Here is a 20,631-nt window from a genome sequence, read left to right on the forward strand (position 1 = left end):
AAACACAATGAGTAAAGTATTACATATGTCCGTTCTGTATTTTTGGAGAAATATGCGTTTTAAATTTATCATCCTATTTTCAACCGGTCGAGAAAGTTGTCAACTTGGTGCGTCACGAATACAGTAACCACTCCCCTTTCCACGCCCTGTAAACCCATGGATAACTCGAGACCCATAGTTTGCACCGCTGGTTTACAGGCAAGACAATGCAAATATTTGACTAACGTTAGGTTCACTTAAATTAGAGTGCCTTTTAAGGACTATTAGATTATTTCTGGTTATATTCATTTAGCTAGCTAGCTAACCTTAGCTAGCTAGGTAGTTTGCTTTCATAAGGCAATGTTATCGATAACGTTAGCTAGCTAGTTTGCTTATATGAGGACGTTATAGTAGTCTTTTTATCTTAACTTGGCTAGCTAGATAGCAAAAATTATAATTGGATATAAGTCAACGTCCTTACCTTAGCTATCTATTGATACTTGATATACTACTAAGCTAGCTAGCTTGTGAAAATTCAGTCTCCCAAAAAGAGCGCGTATCATGGGGGTAGCTATGGTAACGGGGCATGGTCTGCCAATCATAGCTAACTGACAGTTCTCATTACCACGCCCAGACGGTTCGGGTGAACTTTTATAGTGGGAAATTTAGGCTTAGAAAAATACGTTTTAAAGTACATTGAAATGAATGAATAATAAAAAAATTATGCACATTTGTTTTGTTGTTGCCTAAAGACAACTGGGAAGTGTCACATTCAACCACCATGGTACTCCTTTAAGGCCTCCTAAATCAGAGCAATTAATAAGTGGGCAAGTTTCTTTGCTAGCGGTTTTGGATAAACATTTTTGACTGATGTACTGGAGCGCATGCGTTCTGCTCAAAGCAGGAGACTCACCACGGCCTTGCTACCCTCAGCGAAGGTGGCTTTGACAAACATGGCCCCCAGAGCGAAGCCCAGGGCGCTATCGGTGTCGCTAACGCACAGCTTCCAGCGAGGCATGCAGCTCTGAAACGACAAACACAAACGTAAGCATCCACAGACCAATACTGATACACCTGCCCTAGTGCTCAAACATGCAAACAGAGCAACATACACATGTTTAATACTGCCCTGAACATGGTGTATTAACACTGATACTGACAGATTAAGATGGAGGACATCTGAGCCTCCTAACACAAATAACAACATGAAATGTTCAGTCCCGGAGCTCGGTGTGAATCACCATTCTGCCAGCCACATTCAACACAGGAGCAGTCTGAATACCAGACCATGGGGCCCATCCACACATTGGAATAGATACCAGACCATGGGGCCCATCCACACTGGAATAGATACCAGACCATGGGGCCCATCCACACACTGGAACAGACACCAGACCGTGGGGCACATCCACACACTGGAACAGACACCAGACCGTGGGGCACATCCACACACTGGAACAGACACCAGACCGTGGGGCACATCCACACACTGGAACAGACACCAGACCGTGGGGCACATCCACACACTGGAACAGACACCAGACTGTGGGGCACATCCACACACTGGAACAGACACCAGACTGTGGGGCACATCCACACATTGGAACAGACACCAGACCGTGGGGTCCATCCACACACTGGAACAGCACCTTAACAGATACCAAACTATGGGACCCCTAATCTGGGAACAGCTATAACAGGATAAGCCTCCCAGCAACCCTGAACCTACACACTGTTCACACAAGCGCTCTCCTCTGGTATTTAAGACATATGAAACTATCACTGTAACACACTGTGTTGGAGTGATATGCTGTTTATGTTTCAAAGCAAAGGCTTTTGGGCTTGCTGCTCTGCTGAAGCTGCCTATCCGTTTTTTTTTTTGTGTGCCATCTTTCTCCCATTTTCTCCCCAATTTAGTCATTATACCAATTCCCCGTATCACAGTCCTGGTCGTGGTGCTATCACATGCCTCCTCTGATACATGGAGTCGCCAGCCTGCTTCTTTTCACCTGACAACGAGGAGTTTCACTGGGAGAGCGCAATGCGCGCAGAGGTTCACGCTATCTCTCCCAGATCCCCTCCCCACTGAACAGGCGCCCCGACCAACCAGTAGGAGTCGCTAATGCAATGATCAGTACTCATACCCTCACCGGCTTCCCACCCACAAACACTGACAATTGTGTTTATAGGAACGTCTGACCAAGCCGGAAGTACCGCTGCCGGGGATTGAACCCGGGTCTCTGCGGTGGTAGAGAACACTCTCCCCCTCCCCACCCCCTCCACTTCCTGTCTTCGGCTGAGATGTTTGGAGTAAAGACAGACGGGGTCGGCAGGGGATTGAGAGAAAGAGCTAGAGGAGAGAGGAAGTGAGAGAGAGATAGAGAGAAAAGGAGGAAGATTGAGAGGAAGAGCCAGGGGAGAGAGAAAGTGAGAGAGAGAGATAGAGAGAAAAGGAGGAGGATTGAGGGAAAGGGGCATTAGGGGTAGGGCACAACAGTTCACAAAAGGGGGCTTTAGATTATTGAACATTATTTAAAATAATCATGAAACAAATTAAAATTTTACATTCTTCAGGTCCATCTATGCCCTCCAAACAATGCATTTCCTTTCTGACTAATACTGGAACATTGTAATTTTATCTCTGAAGTACAGAGAAGCTGATTTCCTGAGCTGAGCCTGCATCTTAGGGGTCAGATTCTGTATTTGCCGTGTTTCCATAGCAATGACATAGCAAACCAACCCAGTACTGGCACCGGGGGGGTTCGGCGAGATTACACTCCTTTAATCTGAGCCGGGACCAATCCATACCCTGCCTTGGGCTTCTCATACATGTGCGGACACTTGCATGTGTGTGTGGATAGAGGTATGCTCGCATCAAATTTAAGACTTTGGTGCTTGCATACCAGGCAGCTAAGGGGACAGCACCAGGATACATCCAGAGGATCATCAGACCCTACACACCAGCCAGACCTCTCCGTTCTGCCACCTCTGGACGCTTGGCACCTCCCCCTCTTCATGTCTGTACTTCCCGTTCACGTCTGCTGTCTGTCCTGGCCCCTCGCTGGTGGAATGACCTTCCCGTGGCGGTCAGAACAGCAGAGAATCTGACTACCTTCAAGCGCAGACTAAAGACTCATCTCTTCAGGCTGCACCTCTCCCCACCCCTCCCTAGCCTCTAGTTTAGCTCAATGTACCTAGTTAGGCTAATGCGATCACGCTAGTTTTGTATTTGGCAGGATTGTTTTGTCTGATTCTCATTAGGCAAATGTGCTTTCAGTGCTAGTTTTGTACTTGGCAGGATTGTTTGTTTGTTTGCTGAACAGGTTACCCTACAGGGTTGGAGTCCTGATCTATCTGGTCACTTCTGGCACTACGATCTTTACTTCACTCTAGTGTGTTTTTTCTGCACCTCTGCACCTTGATCTGATGCACTTGTTGTACGTCGCTCTGGATAAGAGCGTCTGCCAAATGCCTGTAATGTAATGTACTGTATGCTCAGATCCGTGTAAATGGATGGGAAATGGACTGCATTTATATAGCGCTTTTATCCAAAGCGCTTTACAATTGATGCCTCTCATTCACCCATTCACACACACACTCACACACCAACGGTGAAAGGCTGCCATGCAAGGTACCGTGTGCTCTATGTGCATACGTGTGTGGATAGAGGTATGCTCAGATCCGTGTGCTCTATGTGGATTATTAGAGCCTCACCCCGCCTGTCTCTCACCTTCTTGGTGCCGTACATGACTTCAAAGAAGCGCTGCTCAGCATCCTGGAACCGCTGGTCAAGGATGGACACCATCTTCCGCACCACTTTCATCATCATGTAGTTGTTGAGGATGCTGTGGAAGCAGGAAGTAGCTCTACTGCACCGTCTCATACTTTTAATTTTCCCCCCCAAACTCATCATAACCCCAACCCTAACCCAACTCATAATAACCCTAACCACCACAACACATCATAATCCTAACCCTAACCCATCATAACCCTAACCCTAACCCAACCAATCATAACCCTAACCACCGCAACCCATAACTATAATCCTAACCCAACCCATCATAAACCTAATCCTAACCCAACCCATCATAACCCTAATCCTAACGCAACCCTTCATAACCCTAATCCTAACGCAACCCTTCATAACCCTAATGCTAATCCAACCCTGACCTACACCTTCACATACCATACTCCGTGAACCAGCAGGGGCGTGCCAGAGAGCAATGAAACACGGACCCCTAACCAACCAAACCCCATCATTGCACGTCCCCTGATGGTCCAGTAACACTAACCACGGGGGGGGGGGGGGGGGAGGGGGGGGGGTGTAGACTGCAGGGGGGGGGGCTGGGGGTATGTAGACTGCAGGGGGGGTGATGTAGACCAGGGGGAGGTGATGTAGACTGCAGGGGGGGTTATGTAGACTGCAGGAGGGTTATGTAGACAGCAGGGAGGTGATGTAGACTGCAGGGAGGTGATGTAGACTGCAGGGGGGAGAGTGATGTAGACAGCAGGGAGGTGATGTAGACTGCAGGGGGGAGAGTGATGTAGACAGCAGGGAGGTGATGTAGACTGCAGGGGGGAGAGTGATGTAGACAGCAGGGAGGTGATGTAGACTGCAGGGGGGGTGATGTAGACAGCAGGGAGGTGATGTAGACTTCAGGGGGGGTGATGTAGACTGCAGTGGTGGTGATGTAGACTGCAGGGGGGAGTGTGATGTAGACAGCAGGGGGGTGATGTAGACTGCGGGGGGGTGATGTAGACAAGGGGGGGTGATTTAGACTGCAGGAGGGTTATGTAGACAGCAGGGGGGTGAGGTAGACTGCAGGGGGAGGTGATGTAGACTGCAGGGGGAGGTGATGTAGACTGCAGGGGGGGTGATGTAGACTGCAGGGGGGGTTTTGTAGACTGCAGGAGGGTGATGTAGACTGCAGGGGGGGTGATGTAGACTGTGGGGGGTGATGTAGACTGCAGGGGGGGTGATGTTGGAACAGCTCTCCTCACCTCTTGTCAGTGCTGCTGATGAGGTGAGATACTTTGGGCAGGTACTCCACAGCATAGACCACCACAGGCTCGGTGTCATTCAGCTCCACTGGGGCAAACACTGCCCTGAGAAACGGCATCCAGTCTACTGCAGGAGCCAGAGTCTGCAAAACACACACACACACACACGCACGCACGCACGCACACATGCGCGCGCAGACACACACGCACAGACAACGCACAGACACGCACAGATGCAGACACGCACACACATACACACACCCCCCACACACACGCACAGCCCACGCACACGTTGGGTCTCAGAAGATCTCCGCTGAACAGGGGATGCACAGCCCAACTCAATACAAGTGGTTTCATAGGAGCACATGGAGGCCAGAGTGTCACCCCACTGCCTCTCTCTAAACACTCAGCTGAGCCCTGACCCTTTCACACGCTCAATATGGCTCCTGTGAGTTCTTCATGAGGAGGGTGTGTCAGTGGTCATTGCACGCTGCCACAGATAAACCTTCTAGGAAAGATGACTAAGCGTATTCTGTGTTTTTTTCTCATTAATATTGCCGACATTCTTCACTTGTTTATCAGTTATAAGAAGCGCTGGCCTACTTATCTATGCGTTACACACTACCCAAAGTACACACGCATGTATGCACACACACACGAGCACAGACATAGGCTACATACACATGCACATACATACCTATATACTCATACACTTTGGGTTCTTTTATATGGACAGACAGACAGACAGGCAGACAGGCTGGCAGGCAGTCAGTCAGGCAGTCAGGCAGTCAGTCAGGCAGACAGGCAGACAGGCAGACAGGCAGGCAGGCAGGCAGGCAGACAGGCTGGTAGGCAGTCAGGCAGACAGGCTGGCAGGCTGGCAGGCAGGCAGGCAGACAGGCAGACAGACAGGCAGGCAGTCAGGCAGGCAGACAGGCAGACAGACAGACAGGCAGACAGGCAGGCAGGCAGGCAGTCAGTCAGGCAGTCAGGCAGTCAGTCAGGCAGACAGGCAGACAGGCAGACAGGCAGACAGGCAGGCAGGCAGGCAGGCAGGCAGATAGGCAGACAGGCTGGTAGGCAGTCAGGCAGACAGACAGACAGGCAGGCAGGCAGACAGGCAGACAGGCTGGCAGGCTGGCAGGCAGACAGGCAGACAGGCAGTCAGTCAGGCAGGCAGGCAGACAGGCAGACAGGCAGACAGGCAGGCAGGCAGTCAGGCAGGCAGTCAGACAGACAGGCAGGCAGTCAGGCAGGCAGACAGGCAGACAGGCAGACAGGCAGACAGGCAGGCGGTCAGACAGACAGACAGACAGACAGGCAGTCAGGCAGTCAGGCAGACAGTCCGGTAGGCAGGCAGGCAGGCAGTCAGGCAGACAGACAGGCAGGCAGGCAGTCAGGCAGACAGACAGGCAGGCAGGCAGTCAGGCAGACAGGCAGACAGGCAGGCAGTGCATCCCCCTCACCCCCAGCTCCTTGGCCTGGATCTTGTGGTAAATGAGTTCCTCGTCCCGGCGCTCCTCTTGGGGGATGGTGATGTTAGCCAGTTCAGTCTCAAAGTCCACGATCTCCTGCATGAGTGTCCGGGACCGCTCTTCAGACCCGCCCAGCAGGACCCCCAGCTTCACCAGGAAGTCCAGATAGGCGTCCAAGTACTGCGGAGAGTAGCAAAGGAAACTCCAAGAAAGTATAAATAAAAAAGACAATATCTTATTTTGATATTTCAACATGAAAATATTTAATATTTAAAAAATACATTTTTAGATGACAGCAGCATGTATGCACACAGGAAAGTATGGTATTTAAGGTCAGGTATTAAACTTGTATTAAAGTTGATTAAAGTAGAATAATTCCATCTTTGAGCACATTTATTTCAGGAAGCCCAGCTGGGCTTCGTATCTTAGGGCATTTTCACACCTATAATTCGTTTGGTCCGGTCCGAATCAGTTGATGAGTTCGTAAACTTGGAGCCTTTTCCCCTTGGTTTGGTTCTTTGCACACAGAGAAAAATCCAAGCGAACCAAAATGCATCACTACAAAACACGTAAGAACGTTCACTCCGCTTATTGGTCAGATGTGTCTGGGGCGGGAGCAAGAAAGTAAATACAGGAAGGATGTCCTGTGTTCTGGACTAGTACATATTTCTGTGAGAGAAACATTGCCATGAAATTTAACATGGAGCAACAGCAGAGTTGGCATTTGCTCATAACCATGGTAATTAACTGGGCAATATACCAGGCAAAACTATACCAGCAGAATGCTGAATGCACTTCGAAGAAACATCTTGAAAATGCTGTACTGCTTCACACTTTGCAAAGGAGATGTGCTGCCTTCAGACGACTGAGCAGAACAAGGGAGCTAATGTAATAAAATATAATAAAACGGCTACAGAAGCCGTTTAGCTCAAACTTGCGGGGTACACTTGGTAGTTGGGTTGGATCAAGGTCGGATCACGTTCCCACCACAAACAAACCGCTCCAGAGTTCGTTTGGGACCAGACTGAGACCACCTCCTCTCAAGGGTCTCGGTGCGGTTGTTTTGGTCCACGCCCGAGTGCGATTACTGTGTTCACACCTGCCCAAACGAATCGCACCAGAGTCCGATTTAACCAGGCTAAAAAGCGCAGGTGTGAAAACACCCTTAATCACATTACCCTGTTATCTGTAAAGCTATGACCATCGAACCCTAAACCCTCACCCAGAGGCCAACCTTAAACTGACCTTCTGATTGGCCGTTTTGTTGAGGTAGTAGTCCCGGGAGGGCAGGCCCAGTCCTGATTGGTCAACCTGTCAGAGGGCAGAGCATCATATTAGCCAATGAAAACACTGCATTCTAGGTCTGACCCACCCACCTGCATCTGTAAGCTGCAGTCCAGCAAGCACAGTTTTCCCTTCACACTTTGAGTTAAATTAGTTACTGACTGACTCACTGTACGTTACTGACTGACTCACTGCATCACTGCAAGTTACTGACTGACTCACTGCAAGTTACTGACTGGCTCACTGTAAATTACTGACTGGCTCACTGTAAATTACTGACTGACTCACTGCAAGTTACTGACTGACTCACTGCAAATTACTGACTGACTCACTGCAAGTTACTGACTGACTTACTGACTGACTCACTGCAAGTTACTGACTGGCTCACTGTAAATTATTGACTGACTCAATGCTAGTTACTGACTGGCTCACCGTAAATTACTGACTGACTCACTGCAAGTTACTGATTGAGTCACTGCAAGTTACTGGCTGACTGACTCACTGCAAGTTACTGACTGACTTACTGACTGACTCACTGCTAATTACTGACTGACTCACTGCAAGTTACCGACTGACTCACTGCAAGTTACCGACTGACTCACTGCAAGTTACTGACTGAGTCACTGTATCACTGCAAGTTACTGACTGAGTCACTGCAAGTTACAGACTGAATCACTGTATCACTGTAAATTTCTGACTGGCTCACTGTAAGTTACTGACTGACTCAATGCAAGTTACTGACTGAATCACTGTATCACTGTAAGTTACTCACTGACTCCCTGTAAGTTACTGACTGAGTCACTGTAAGTTACCAACTGACTCACTGGAAATTACTGATTGACTCGCAGTAAGTTACTGACTGAGTCACAGTAAGTTACTGACTGACGCACTGCAGTCCTGTGGCCCTCAGCCCTGTAGATACTGTTGACCATAGAAAAGGTACAACTGGTGTATTCTGCATGTAGGTACACACGCAAACAAAAACACGTGCACACATACATGTACACCTGCACGCCCGTTCCACACTGATGCACATATGTGCAGGCAAACACACACATGCACACACACACACGCACACACATACACATACACATACAGATGCACACGCACACGCACGCACGCACGCACATACACATACAGATGCACACGCACATGCCCACGCAGGCATACACACACACACACACACACCTCATGTCACAGAAGGTAAAGCTCAGATGGGCGAAGAGGAGCCAGGCAGCCAGACGAGCTCACCTGGATGATGTTACTGTTGGAGCTCTTGGAGTCGGTGCTGACAAACACGGTGAAAAAAGGAGAGGTGCGGTAATTGGCTGAAACCACACGCAGAACCTCCTGGAAATTGGATTTGTTCCAGGCTTCTGTCAGAGCCCAGCCTCCTGTCTAAAACACAAACCCACAGATTAGCATAGACTACAAACAGAGAACACACACACGCATGCACGCACGCATGCATACACACATGCACACACACACAGGCACATACACGCACACACACACCACACGCATGCACGCATGCATAAACACACATACGCACACACAGGCACATACACGCACACACACACACCACACGTACGCATGCATGCATACACACACACATACACACAGGCACATACACGCACACACACCACACGCACGCATGCATGCATACACACACATACGCACATACACACCACACGCACGCATGCATGCATACACACACACATGCGCACATACACACACACAGGCACATACCCGAACACACACACACACACACACGCACATACACACACGTGCGTGCACACACACGCACGCACATACACGCACATACACGCACACGCACGCACACGCATGCACACGCACGCGCACACACTCACCCGATTGATGAGCTCCTGTAGTGGCTGTGCCCCCAGATCTTGTATTTTGGACTCGTTCATGCAGGACTGATAGTACCACTGGGCCTTCCTCTCCGCAAGGCTCAGACCCGCCATGGAGATGTTCTCTGGTAAAGGTGTGCACAGACCAGACTTCACACAGTGCACACTTACTGCACTCACTCACTGCACTCACTCACTGGGCAAGCTCACTGCACTCACTCACTGCGCACACTCACTGCGCATGCTCACTGCACACACTCACTGCACTCACTCACTGTGCATGCTCACTGGTCAATCTCACTGCACTCACTCACTGCGCTCACTCACTGGGCAAGCTCACTGCACTCACTCACTGCGCACACTCACTGCGCATGCTCACTGCACACACTCACTGCACTCACTCACTGGAAGTCTGGCTTCTGTGAACTTACTATCACAATGTACAGTTTACAGTTTATTATTGCTGTCCTTGTTCTTCTTGTGACTCATTTTATTGTATCATGCAATACCTGTCTTGCAAGCCCTGTCTGCCAAATAAATAACAGGAGCAAATAACACAAGCAGCTGGTTTTCTTTAATAAGCACAGCAGGTGATGAGTTGAAGGAGTATCACTCAAGAAAAAAAAAAAAGATTGTGTTTGTAGGTCATAACTGCAAGAAAGAGGTAATATCACATAGTAATACTCCACAGTAAATTGGTTCACCATTGCTTGAACATGGTTCACCATTACTTTCACCAATAAATTATGCAAGCACATTGCTACTTATGGTAAATGTTATGCAGTATGTGCAGGCATCTGTACAATCAATTACTGGTGCATAATTACAACTGAACTATCTCAGAATTTGATGACAACTGAAAATCTGAGAGCCAAGTTTTTCCTCAGGGACCATACATTACGGAGTGAGTCCATCACATGCTGCAGTGTGTAGAAACTACATATCCCATCATGCCCCCAGAGGCACTCACCCAGCTTCTGTTTCATGACGGCCATGTTGCGCTCCCACAGGTTGCTGAAGGGACCCCAGCGCGACTTGCCCTCAGGTAGGGGGTTGTTCTTCACCCAGCCCCCACAGGCAAAGTTGTAAAAATCATGACAGGGGTCCACGCTGGGGTCCAGCGCTCCCAGCACAGTGCTGGCCACCTTCACACACGACTCAGACAGACAAAGGCCTGGGTGAGCTGTAAACAGAGCAGGATCAACACTCCTGTAACACACCTGTGTCTGCACACAGAGCAGGGTCTGCACACAGAGCAGGCCCAACAGTCCTGTAATACACCTGGGTCTGCACACAGAGCAGGCCCAACACTCCTGTAGTACACCTGGGTCTGTACGCATAGAAACCAGGAAAATGGCTGGCATGGACACCTGTAATATTCTGTGCGAGTGCCCAGCATGTCTTAGTGAATACTTACTTAGAAGACAGTATTTTTACACTCGTTGATTCCTTCACTGAAAAAAAACATTTGATTAAGCCTATTTTAACTTTGTACTCATCTTAAAGGGGCAATTCACCCAAAAATAAACAAAAGCTATGCTTTCACTTGCCCAGAGTGCAGTGCATTCATCCAGAGTTTGGCTGAGATGCAATGGGTTATCCCGTGCAGCTTGCCCTGATACAACAGACATCAAAGGTACTGCTATTCCTGTCACTCAAACCGCTAAAAATGTACATTTTAAAAACTCATTCAGGTGCATGGACGCACACATGCACACTTGCATGCTGCAGTTTCAATCTGCCTGGTAAGGTTTATATGTTGTAAAATGTTGTACCACAGGTGCAGAATTAAAATCATGGATGGATTTCCTGGTTAAAAAGCTCCCATTGGCTGTGACAACCAAAGACATGACCCTGAGCCTCATTAGCTGTTAACTGGGCTTAGCTTCCTGTTTGACCCTGCGCTTAGCTTCCTGTTTGACCCAGCAGGGCCTGAATGTGCAGCACGCATTTCTGTCCACTAAAATACGTGCTTTTTGGTAAAATACAGTTTTGTCCAAGATTCAAAGATTTTATTACAGAAGGTATTGAAGTTATGTTTGCACATTTGCTATGCATGTCCATGCATGCATGTTTGTTCTGGATGAAGAAAAAACATTAATTAATTCCTCTCAAGTTTTTTTTGTTTTTTTACAGATTATAAAAGAATAAAACATCTGTACACATTAGGAAGGACTGGGTTCAGGGTTTAAGTTAATTTTAGGTTTGATATTGTGTACAATTGAAGTGTAAAGGTTATGTTTGGACAGCGAGTGCAGGAAGAATGGGTCTACAGTGAGATTCATTGTAAGACTGGCTGAGAATAAAATTATACTGCAAAGGTGTGCAACAGACTCCTAATCTCTAATGATACAGGAGCAGGGGGAAACAGATCTGTGCATGGAAAGGGCAAGCAAACAGCTTGACTAAAGCTCGCTTTTTAAACACTGCAGTGTCATGAGTGAGTAGATGGGTGGTTGAATAGAAGGAAGTGGTTTTCAGTTTCCCCTTTAAAATACAAGGAAATGAATCTTTAGCATGGAAAAGGACAAAAGGTGCATTCCCCTGGACAGCAGTCAGTGCCACCTCAGACTGTGTGGAATTTAATCCTGTACATCTAAGCACAGAGGCATGTGCCCTTAAGTTATGATACCTTAATTGTTTTCCAATTTCCATAACATGATGAGATCAGCAGTTTCAGGGGGGAAAACACATTAAAAATAAATAAATAAGAAGTAGCTTGCACTCAAACTGGTTTTAAAAGCCATTTTATTAAATGTCTTATGGATGACTTCATGTATAAATTCATTAAGATGATGAAAGTGATGGAGCCATTTCTGATGAGAGACAGAGGGAGAGACATCACTGACCTGCTTTATAGTAGAGCCCCAGTGTGAGGACACACACGAATAGAGAGAAGGACAGCACACACACCAGGGCCAGCAGCTTCCTCTCCAGGTGTGTTCTATGAGCCCAGCACCTGGGGCCACGCCCACGCCGCACAGACACCTTCAGAAGAGGGAAGGTAAACAGCAGCAGCACAGCACAGGTGAGTCCGCATTACAGTCAGCTCACACTCCCTGATGTGCTCAATGCAAATAAAGGGCTGCTTTATCCAGCCTGTAGAGGTTATCAAATATTATGCCAGCTGTTATATTTGAATGAGCAAACACAATTTCCCTTTCTTTGTGAACACACAAAAGCATGTTTGTAAAAAAAACTCATCCACCAGCCTCAATATAGCTGAGCTGTAGAAACGTATTTTATTGGACACTAATACCTGACTTTTTGGTCATTCCCATTCACAAGTTCAATTCCCCGGTAGGACACTGTTGTTGTACCGTTGAGCAAGGTACCAAACCTGCATTGCTTTAGTATATATCCAGCAGTAGAAATGTATGCAATGGCAACGCTATGTAAACAGCTGTGTAAGTGGCTCTGGATAAGTAATGTAATGTAACTGAGAGCAGACTGCTGGGAAATGGGGAAAGACTGGTTTGCAGTCAGTCTGCTTAACAGCAGGTTTCCCCTCTGAAACAGGGGAAGCAGGTACGTGTGTGACAGGCTTACAAGCAGCAACACCTGCCTTCATTATGCTGCTGAGACAACAGGAACCATGGAGACCAGATGTGGCTTCCTAAGGTCAGTTAGCAAACTGTGTCTCTATCTCCTGTTACAGAAAGTTCACTTTCTGGAGTTAAACATGAAAGTTAACTTCCAGGGGTTTTGATATTAAATCATCTTTAGAGTAAGTTTTTTGGCCCAGACCATTATGAGCAAATGAATAATATTTTTTTTACATATTTGCAGAAGTTCCTAATGAGTGGCCAGCATTATAATGGCTGGTGTAGGGCCATCTGGGGGGTTATGCCTGAAGCCCTCAAGCTGGCTGGGCACTCCAGGGCAACGTGTTCCACTCCCAGGCCAAGCCCCAGAAACATACTTCAGAGCAACGTTGTGAAACTGTTAGGTGAATGTTTAGAGAATGTTAGGTGTATTTCATACACAGGCCCCAGCATCACACTTAAAATGAGAATACTCAGGACAGCTGTTTTGTGTGAAACCTAATATTCTGTTCTTACAGGGAAGATTTAAGCAACCATAGCCATGTAGACAGTCCTTGGAAAATGTTCTATTTTTACTGATTCTATCAAGTAAAAATAATAAATCCTTTCTGATTCCAAGAATCCCTGGCTGAAGCGTCGCTAAGAGGCCTCTCTTATCGCCCTGAGAACAAACAGCCGACTAAACAATGAAGCCCTTTTAAACGGACAGTAAAAACACAGCAGCACTACAGAACTTAACTTCATACAGGGCCTGAACACAGAGCACATGGTGATGGAGGGAAAGGGTTCACAGCCATAAAGGGGCTGTGTTTCATCTGTACTGCGTGCAACAGGAACATGGCTGGGATGCTGTTATTGCACGACCAGCTGGAACTAACCTACCGCTTTGGGGTAACCAACCCCCCTAAACATGTGAGACGTTATGAATGCACAGAAAGACAGTGAGGAGATGGCTACCTGCATGCTGGTTGGGTAGATCTCATCCACAGTGGAGCCCATCAGCTCATCCTCGTCCAGGGTGGCTCGCTTGTAGGAGGACATCTGAAAGGTCAAGTGCAGAAAAGATTCCCTGAGCGCCTCCATGCCCAAAATCACAGAGCGTCCCGTGAGCTTGGGCGTCCCGTGAGCTCAGGCGTCCCACTCAGTAAAGCTCCAGAGGTCCAGTCTCAGTCGGACCTCCACCAACCAAAAAAAAAAAGAAAAAAAAGAACAATAAAATGAATAAATAGTAAAAGTATGTTTGAACTGTTCTTAGCTTAATGCCCCTAAACTTCTGCTGCAGCCATAAGTTCTCCCCACACCCTCAGTGTCTCGGGCAGAGTAGGCACGACCTCAGAAACAAGTATCAAGATTTCAAAAAAATTTTTTAATAAAAAAACTTCCTGTGAATACAGGCTGTAGCTGTGCCCAGGAAACCCAACCCTGAGCCGCACAACTTCTTCCACAGAGACGAGAAACAGGAAAGAAAAATGACCTGATCAATTTACATGTCTGTGTGTGAGTGTGAGGGAGAGAGAAACAGAGAGAGAGACAAAGAGAGAGAGAGAGATAGAGAGAGAGATAGAGAGAGAGAGAGAGAGCGACAGAGACAGAGAGAGAGAGAGAGAGAGAGAGAGGGAGACAGAGAGAGAGAGTGAGAGAGAGAATGCGTTTGACTGTCAATATGTGCATTCCACTCACATTTGGGAGGTGACTTTACAGAGTTAGACCCACCCATTCTCTCCCCTATTCTTCAGACATTCCAGGCTTCCCTATGTCAGGTCACTCCCCTTGTACACTCCCACTGGTTGTCTAGGTTACAGTCACCAGAGAAGGGCGGAAGCAAGATCTGCCACACTTTTCAGAGAGTATATTTTCTCCCACTGTAGAAACTCAAAACTATCAGCAACAACACTAATAATTGTATATGAATGCTCTGCCCCCCTAATAACAAGTTTCTGCCCCTTATTCTTTAGTTGAGGCATCTTCCTGTTCTTCTCATGCGTAGTTTTATCCACAGACCCTTTGCTGCAAACTCACATCTCCAGACTTTGAAGAGGGAACATCTGAAAGTGAAAGTAGCTGTCGCTTCTTAGCTTCTATAGTCCAGCAGCGGTACAGCCACTGCCCCATACCCAGCCGAGTGGTACAGCCACTGCCCCATACGCAGCCGAGCGGTACAGCCACTGCAGTACAGCCACTGCCCCATACACAGCCGAGCGGTACAGCCACTGCCCCATACGCAGCCGAGCGGTACAGCCACTGCCCCATACGCACCCGAGCGGTACAGCCACTGCCCCATATGCAGCCGAGCGGTACAGCCACTGCCCCATACGCAGCCGAGCGTTAGAGCCACTGCCCCATACCCAGCCGAGCGGTACAGCCACTGCAGTACAGCCACTGCCCCATACGCAGCCGAGCGGTACAGCCACTGCAGTACAGCCACTGCCCCATACGCAGCCGAGCGGTACAGCCACTGCAGTACAGCCACTGCCCCATACGCAGCCGAGCGGTACAGCCACTGCAGTACAGCCACTGCCCCATACGCAGCCGAGCGGTACAGCCACTGCAGTACAGCCTCTGCCCCATACGCAGCCGAGCGGTACAGCCACTGCAGTACAGCCGCTGCCCCATACGCAGCCGAGCGGTACAGCCACTGCCCCATACGCAGCCAAGCGGTACAGCCACTGCCCCATACGCAGCCGAGCGGTAGAGCCACTGCCCCATACGCAGCCGAACGGTACAGCCACTGCAGTACAGCCACTGCCCTATACGCAGCCGAGCGGTACAGCCACTGCAGTACAGCTACTGCCCCATACACAGCCGAGCGGTAGAGCCACTTCCCCATACGCAGCCGAACGGTACAGCCACTGCAGTACAGCCACTGCCCCATACACAGCCGAGCGGTACAGCCACTGCAGTACAGCCACTGCCCCATACGCAGCCGAGCGGTACAGCCACTGCAGTACAGCCGCTGCCCCATACGCAGCCGAGCGGTACAGCCACTGCAGTACAGCCGCTGCCCCATACGCAGCCGAGCGGTACAGCCACTGCCCCATACGCTACAGTCAGGTAGGATGCCCTGCTAATCAAACCCTCCCTTCCTTTGTAATCCTAAAGTCTGTGTATCAGAGCTGGCATGGTCAGAATTCAGTTCATCACCAGAACCCAGACAAGGACATGCTTATTCTGGCACACTATGTGGTTGGCCAAACCCATCAAGTTCCACAAAGTTTTTACACAGTTATCATGCAATAATCATGGTGATAATGATAGGGGAATGAGTAGATGTGTGTCCATGATTTTCTTAAGACACAGACTGAGATCCCAATGCCTTGGCCAGTGTTGCAGAAGCAGTGATGAAGGGTACTGTGTGGTGGGACTGCATAGGTAGACCTGGGTCAGGGCCTCAGTTCTTCAGTACATTCACAAGGCTGTTTACTCTGTAGCTCAGTCACTTCATCTCAGATAAAGAGCGCTGTCAATCATAAAATACCACAAACAGGAGAGGGACTGAATCCTCGCTCTTTACTGCTTGTTCAAAGATTTTTCACCCTAAATTCTGCGTATTTCTAAACTCTGTTTATCTGTCTGGCACAAATCAGCTAGACTCTGCTTAGCTATGGCAAAAATCACCTACAACCTGCTTAGCTGTGGCATAAATCAGCTAAACTCTGCTTAGCTGTGGCATAAATCAGCTAAACTCTGCTTAGCTGTGGCATAAATCAGCCAAACTCTGCTTTGCTGTGGCATAAATCAGCTAAACTCTGCTTTGCTGTGGCATAAATCAGCTAAACTCTGCTTTGCTGTGGCATAAATCAGCTAAACTCTGCTTAGCTGTGGAATAAATCAGCTAAACTCTGCTTAGCTGTGGCATAAATCAGCTAAACTCTGCTTAACTGTGGAGAAACAGTTCAGCAGCACATCAGCTCAGCCATCGCCTGTGGCAGGAATTCTGGCCCCAGCCTAATCCCTCCTCTTAACGTTTTGTCCCCAGATCTTTTGACATGACACCTTCATGTTAGGTTTTTTACCCAAACAGTCAGTAAATCCATAAATCTGAGCTCAAGGCAGTTCTGAACCAGGATACTACACTGTGGCCTCAGTTTCCTCCCATGCATACTAGCCTGGCTAACCTAGCACAGCACAAATGTCTTTCCATGACATTTCCCACAAGCACCGCCGTAATGAAAGGCATGGGCCTGAACGATGATGACTTAAAGTAAGCAGTGTGTAATTACAGAGCTGACTGCAGTCTGCCTGCAGTCTATGATCCCATAACTCCCTGTGTGAGCAGCAGGCATCAGCACAGCAGTGTGCAGAACAGGGCTTTCGCTGGAGCTGTGGGTTTCAATCCTGGAACTGCTGATGCACTCCTTCTCCAGACCCAAACCTCTATCCTCTGCAAGAAGGCAGTTAAAATATAACAACACCACTAACACCTCCTTAGTGCCCTGCAAAAACAACTTCAAGGCCTCAGTGGTCACCCTGAAAAAATGGCCACTACTTCAGCTTAACGAAGATCTAAACATAAATATCTAATCTGAACTTCAGGTTGGCTTACCTTTTTAAGAAAAACTCTGACATTCTGAGGTTGGGGACAGGGGTTGTTCCTTCCACCAATCACAGACCAAGCAAAAGGCTGAACCTGCTCGATTTATAGATGCGCAATCCTGGGTGTTAATTTATACTAGAACATACCCATGTGCTCACTGGCTTATACTAGAACATACCTATGTGCACATTGGTTTATACTAGAACATACGCATGTGCTCACTGGCTTATACTAGAACATACCTATGTGCACATTGGTTTACACTAGAACATACGCATGTGCTCATTAGTGGAATGTTCCGACTGAAGAGGCAATCTCACTGCCCACCAAAAAGTTTTGCAATCCTGACGTCACTGCATCCACAGTGACGCACCCCCGCTCCCACCATTTCCTTCCTAGAAAACACCCCGAGACTAAGACAGCTAACCCTTTTACTGAAAACAGTTCCCAAAGGTGTCCCTCCTTTCTGATTATGAACAAGCCTGCTACAAGGAAACACTCACTATGATGTAATTGTTCTGCTTCTGCATATTTCACCCTTAGCTTTAGGCGGCCCCAAATGGTTTATTTTCAGTGGCAATTCAGTGCTGTGGTCCGTGCATTCCAACCAAACCGGGGGGGGGTTAGACATTGCAGATCATCTATTTATGGGTTACCAATTAAGTGATATTGCAGTCTAATTATACGATTTTTAATTCCAAATGATTAATAATTTAGTAAATATCCAGGAAAGTTAATAAGACTACAGTAATTAAATATGTTACATTTTAGCAAGAATCTGGCTATAGTTCAATTTCATTGTAGCATGCTCAGGAAACGAAACTTCACTCAAGATTATATTCTGAAAGAGTGTACTTCCTCGAGGAAGCATATGCACATGTACGGATGTGTCTGACATTTGGTAGAGAATTTAATTAGTGATTAGTGTTCTGCACCATCCCAAAACAATTACGTTTACAACAGACAGGTAGTTCGGTGGAACACCTTGGCTACAAGTGTCGGTCACATTGTTTACTCCAGCCTTTCGCTCCCTCGGCTCACGTTAGGTAATAAGTAACCACAATACTAACAGCGGCCCACCGGCGCGGAATGAAAAACCTTACTCGGATAACCCTGCCCGATCACAGAACCGATGTTTTAAGAAACTGGTTAATATGTCGAACAAAAACTGTAATAAAGGTAAACCTAGAGAAACCACAAAAAACTCTCCTCTTCTATACTGTTCCACGCGTCTCACGAAAGACTATGGCAGGCAGCGTATACAAGGGCTTCCGTATTATTTATGGAAAAGAGACAGGCTACTTTCATCCGTAGGCTACTCGACACTACTGCGAAATCTCACCCATAGTGCCAAGTGATAAAACCTACAGAGGAAGTAGAACATCCTTGAATGATACATATAGTATTAAAGGCAGGTTTTCTTGACACAACTACATCGGAAGCTTGAAGTTAAAATAAACAGTTTAGACAAGAAAACGCGGCGAAGCTCTTCGTGTTCGTAACGAACTCAGATATGTACTATACTAAAAACCGACCAAACAGCATTGTTTACAGCCCCGCAAGACAGCTGTCCAGCAATTTCGGCATATACACATGTTACAGATACAACTAATTATATTTGTTTATGGAAACGGAAAAAAATCGAATGTATCATGTATAATCTATTTTATGTCTTATTCATTTTACAGGGATCTGCTGGCGAGCATCGGATCGTAGAGTGTCAGCTTGCACGCCGCTTTCTCCCATTGAGTTGTAGCAACGTGATACGAGACCTTGATGTTACCCATGTTTACAGCAAAATGAATACTCCGACAAACAGCACACTGGCGTCCAGATAACAGTGGATGTTCGATAAGCTAGTAATACACTCACGACACTGATCATTATACAATGCAAGTCAAAACAAGAGCAATAAAATGTCTCACCATTGTTCACGACTTGTAGGCTACTTCTCTTAAGGCACCTTTTCACCCCAGCCTACTTCAGCCTCGCGCGGAACTCACAAATACACTATTTTTAAAGGGACAGGCTCCTGTCGAGCGTACTTACTGCGGGAAACATTGCTACAGAGTTCTACCAATTGGATTGTCGTGTGGATTATTATAGTAACAGAGTTGCACCAATAGCCAGGAAAACGATGGACAGTCATTGAATGACTACGACCAATGAACTACTAGAAGTGGGCGGCACGTAATTTTTCCAAAATTTTCTTTAGCATAATTATGTGATAGAAGATCTTCAGTTCGAATCCGACCCGGCCTTTCTGTGTAGAGTTCGCATGTTCTCCCCTTGTCCACGTGGGTTTCCTCCCACAGTCCAAAGACATGCAGGTTGGATAAGTGGAGACTCATTGCCCATAGGTGTGAGTGACTGGTGAGTGAATGGTGTGCGAGTGAATGGTGTGCGTGCCCTGCGATTGATTACCGGTCTGTCCAGGGTGTATTCCTGCCTCTCGCCCAATATAGTTATTCGCTGAGGCACCGAATTTTGAAAACCTACTTTTCTAAATGACTTTTCACGTTCATACAAAACATTGAAATTTAAATGTTCAGAGAAAGAAAACAGAGTTGTTGCCATTTTACAGTTCATTGTTCAAAATATTGATAAAATACATAAAAACAGAAATGGTTATACATCATTGGTAATAATAAAGCATGGGTAAATGTGCCTATATTATTACACATTTAAGGAATAATGCCCTTTATTTTCCAAACCATTGAAATGATATACCTAGTTATGACTTCAATTACATTTTTATTATGCGCTCACCCATATATTCGGGTGGGAAATATTTCAAGAAAAAACATTTTCAATCACCAAGTTTTGCCATGAATTTAAAAATGAAGCTCCTTAGTATTTACAAGAACATTGAATCATGTCTATTGAGCAGAAGTATAACTTATATTTTAAGCAGAGATGCTAAATGAAATATGCACAGTGTT

The 20,631-nt window shown here is 47.2% G+C and overlaps 1 protein-coding gene across 2 annotated transcripts in view; it reads right to left on the minus strand.

Annotated features, from left to right (window-relative positions):
* Positions 1 to 19,784, minus strand: part of ece1 (endothelin converting enzyme 1) — a 28,453-nt gene extending 8,669 nt beyond the window's left edge. Inside the window, exons 1-11 of one of the 2 annotated variants that reach the window (XM_064305211.1) lie at positions 19,615 to 19,784; positions 14,113 to 14,331; positions 12,460 to 12,598; positions 10,581 to 10,793; positions 9,611 to 9,735; positions 8,991 to 9,137; positions 7,701 to 7,766; positions 6,447 to 6,635; positions 4,981 to 5,123; positions 3,710 to 3,824; positions 893 to 1,003 (exon numbers count right to left, since the gene is read on the minus strand). In XM_064305211.1, coding sequence (XP_064161281.1) covers positions 893 to 1,003; positions 3,710 to 3,824; positions 4,981 to 5,123; positions 6,447 to 6,635; positions 7,701 to 7,766; positions 8,991 to 9,137; positions 9,611 to 9,735; positions 10,581 to 10,793; positions 12,460 to 12,598; positions 14,113 to 14,238 — 1,374 coding nt within the window. In that variant the 5' untranslated portion in view covers positions 14,239 to 14,331; positions 19,615 to 19,784. The remainder of the gene's footprint in view (positions 1 to 892; positions 1,004 to 3,709; positions 3,825 to 4,980; positions 5,124 to 6,446; positions 6,636 to 7,700; positions 7,767 to 8,990; positions 9,138 to 9,610; positions 9,736 to 10,580; positions 10,794 to 12,459; positions 12,599 to 14,112; positions 14,332 to 19,614) is intronic. The other variant, XM_064305212.1, reaches the window with a different exon arrangement.
* Positions 19,785 to 20,631: the final 847 nt, after the last annotated feature.

The sequence above is a fragment of the Anguilla rostrata genome, chromosome 13 (assembly GCF_018555375.3).
Source record: "Anguilla rostrata isolate EN2019 chromosome 13, ASM1855537v3, whole genome shotgun sequence".
NCBI lineage: Eukaryota > Metazoa > Chordata > Actinopteri > Anguilliformes > Anguillidae > Anguilla > Anguilla rostrata.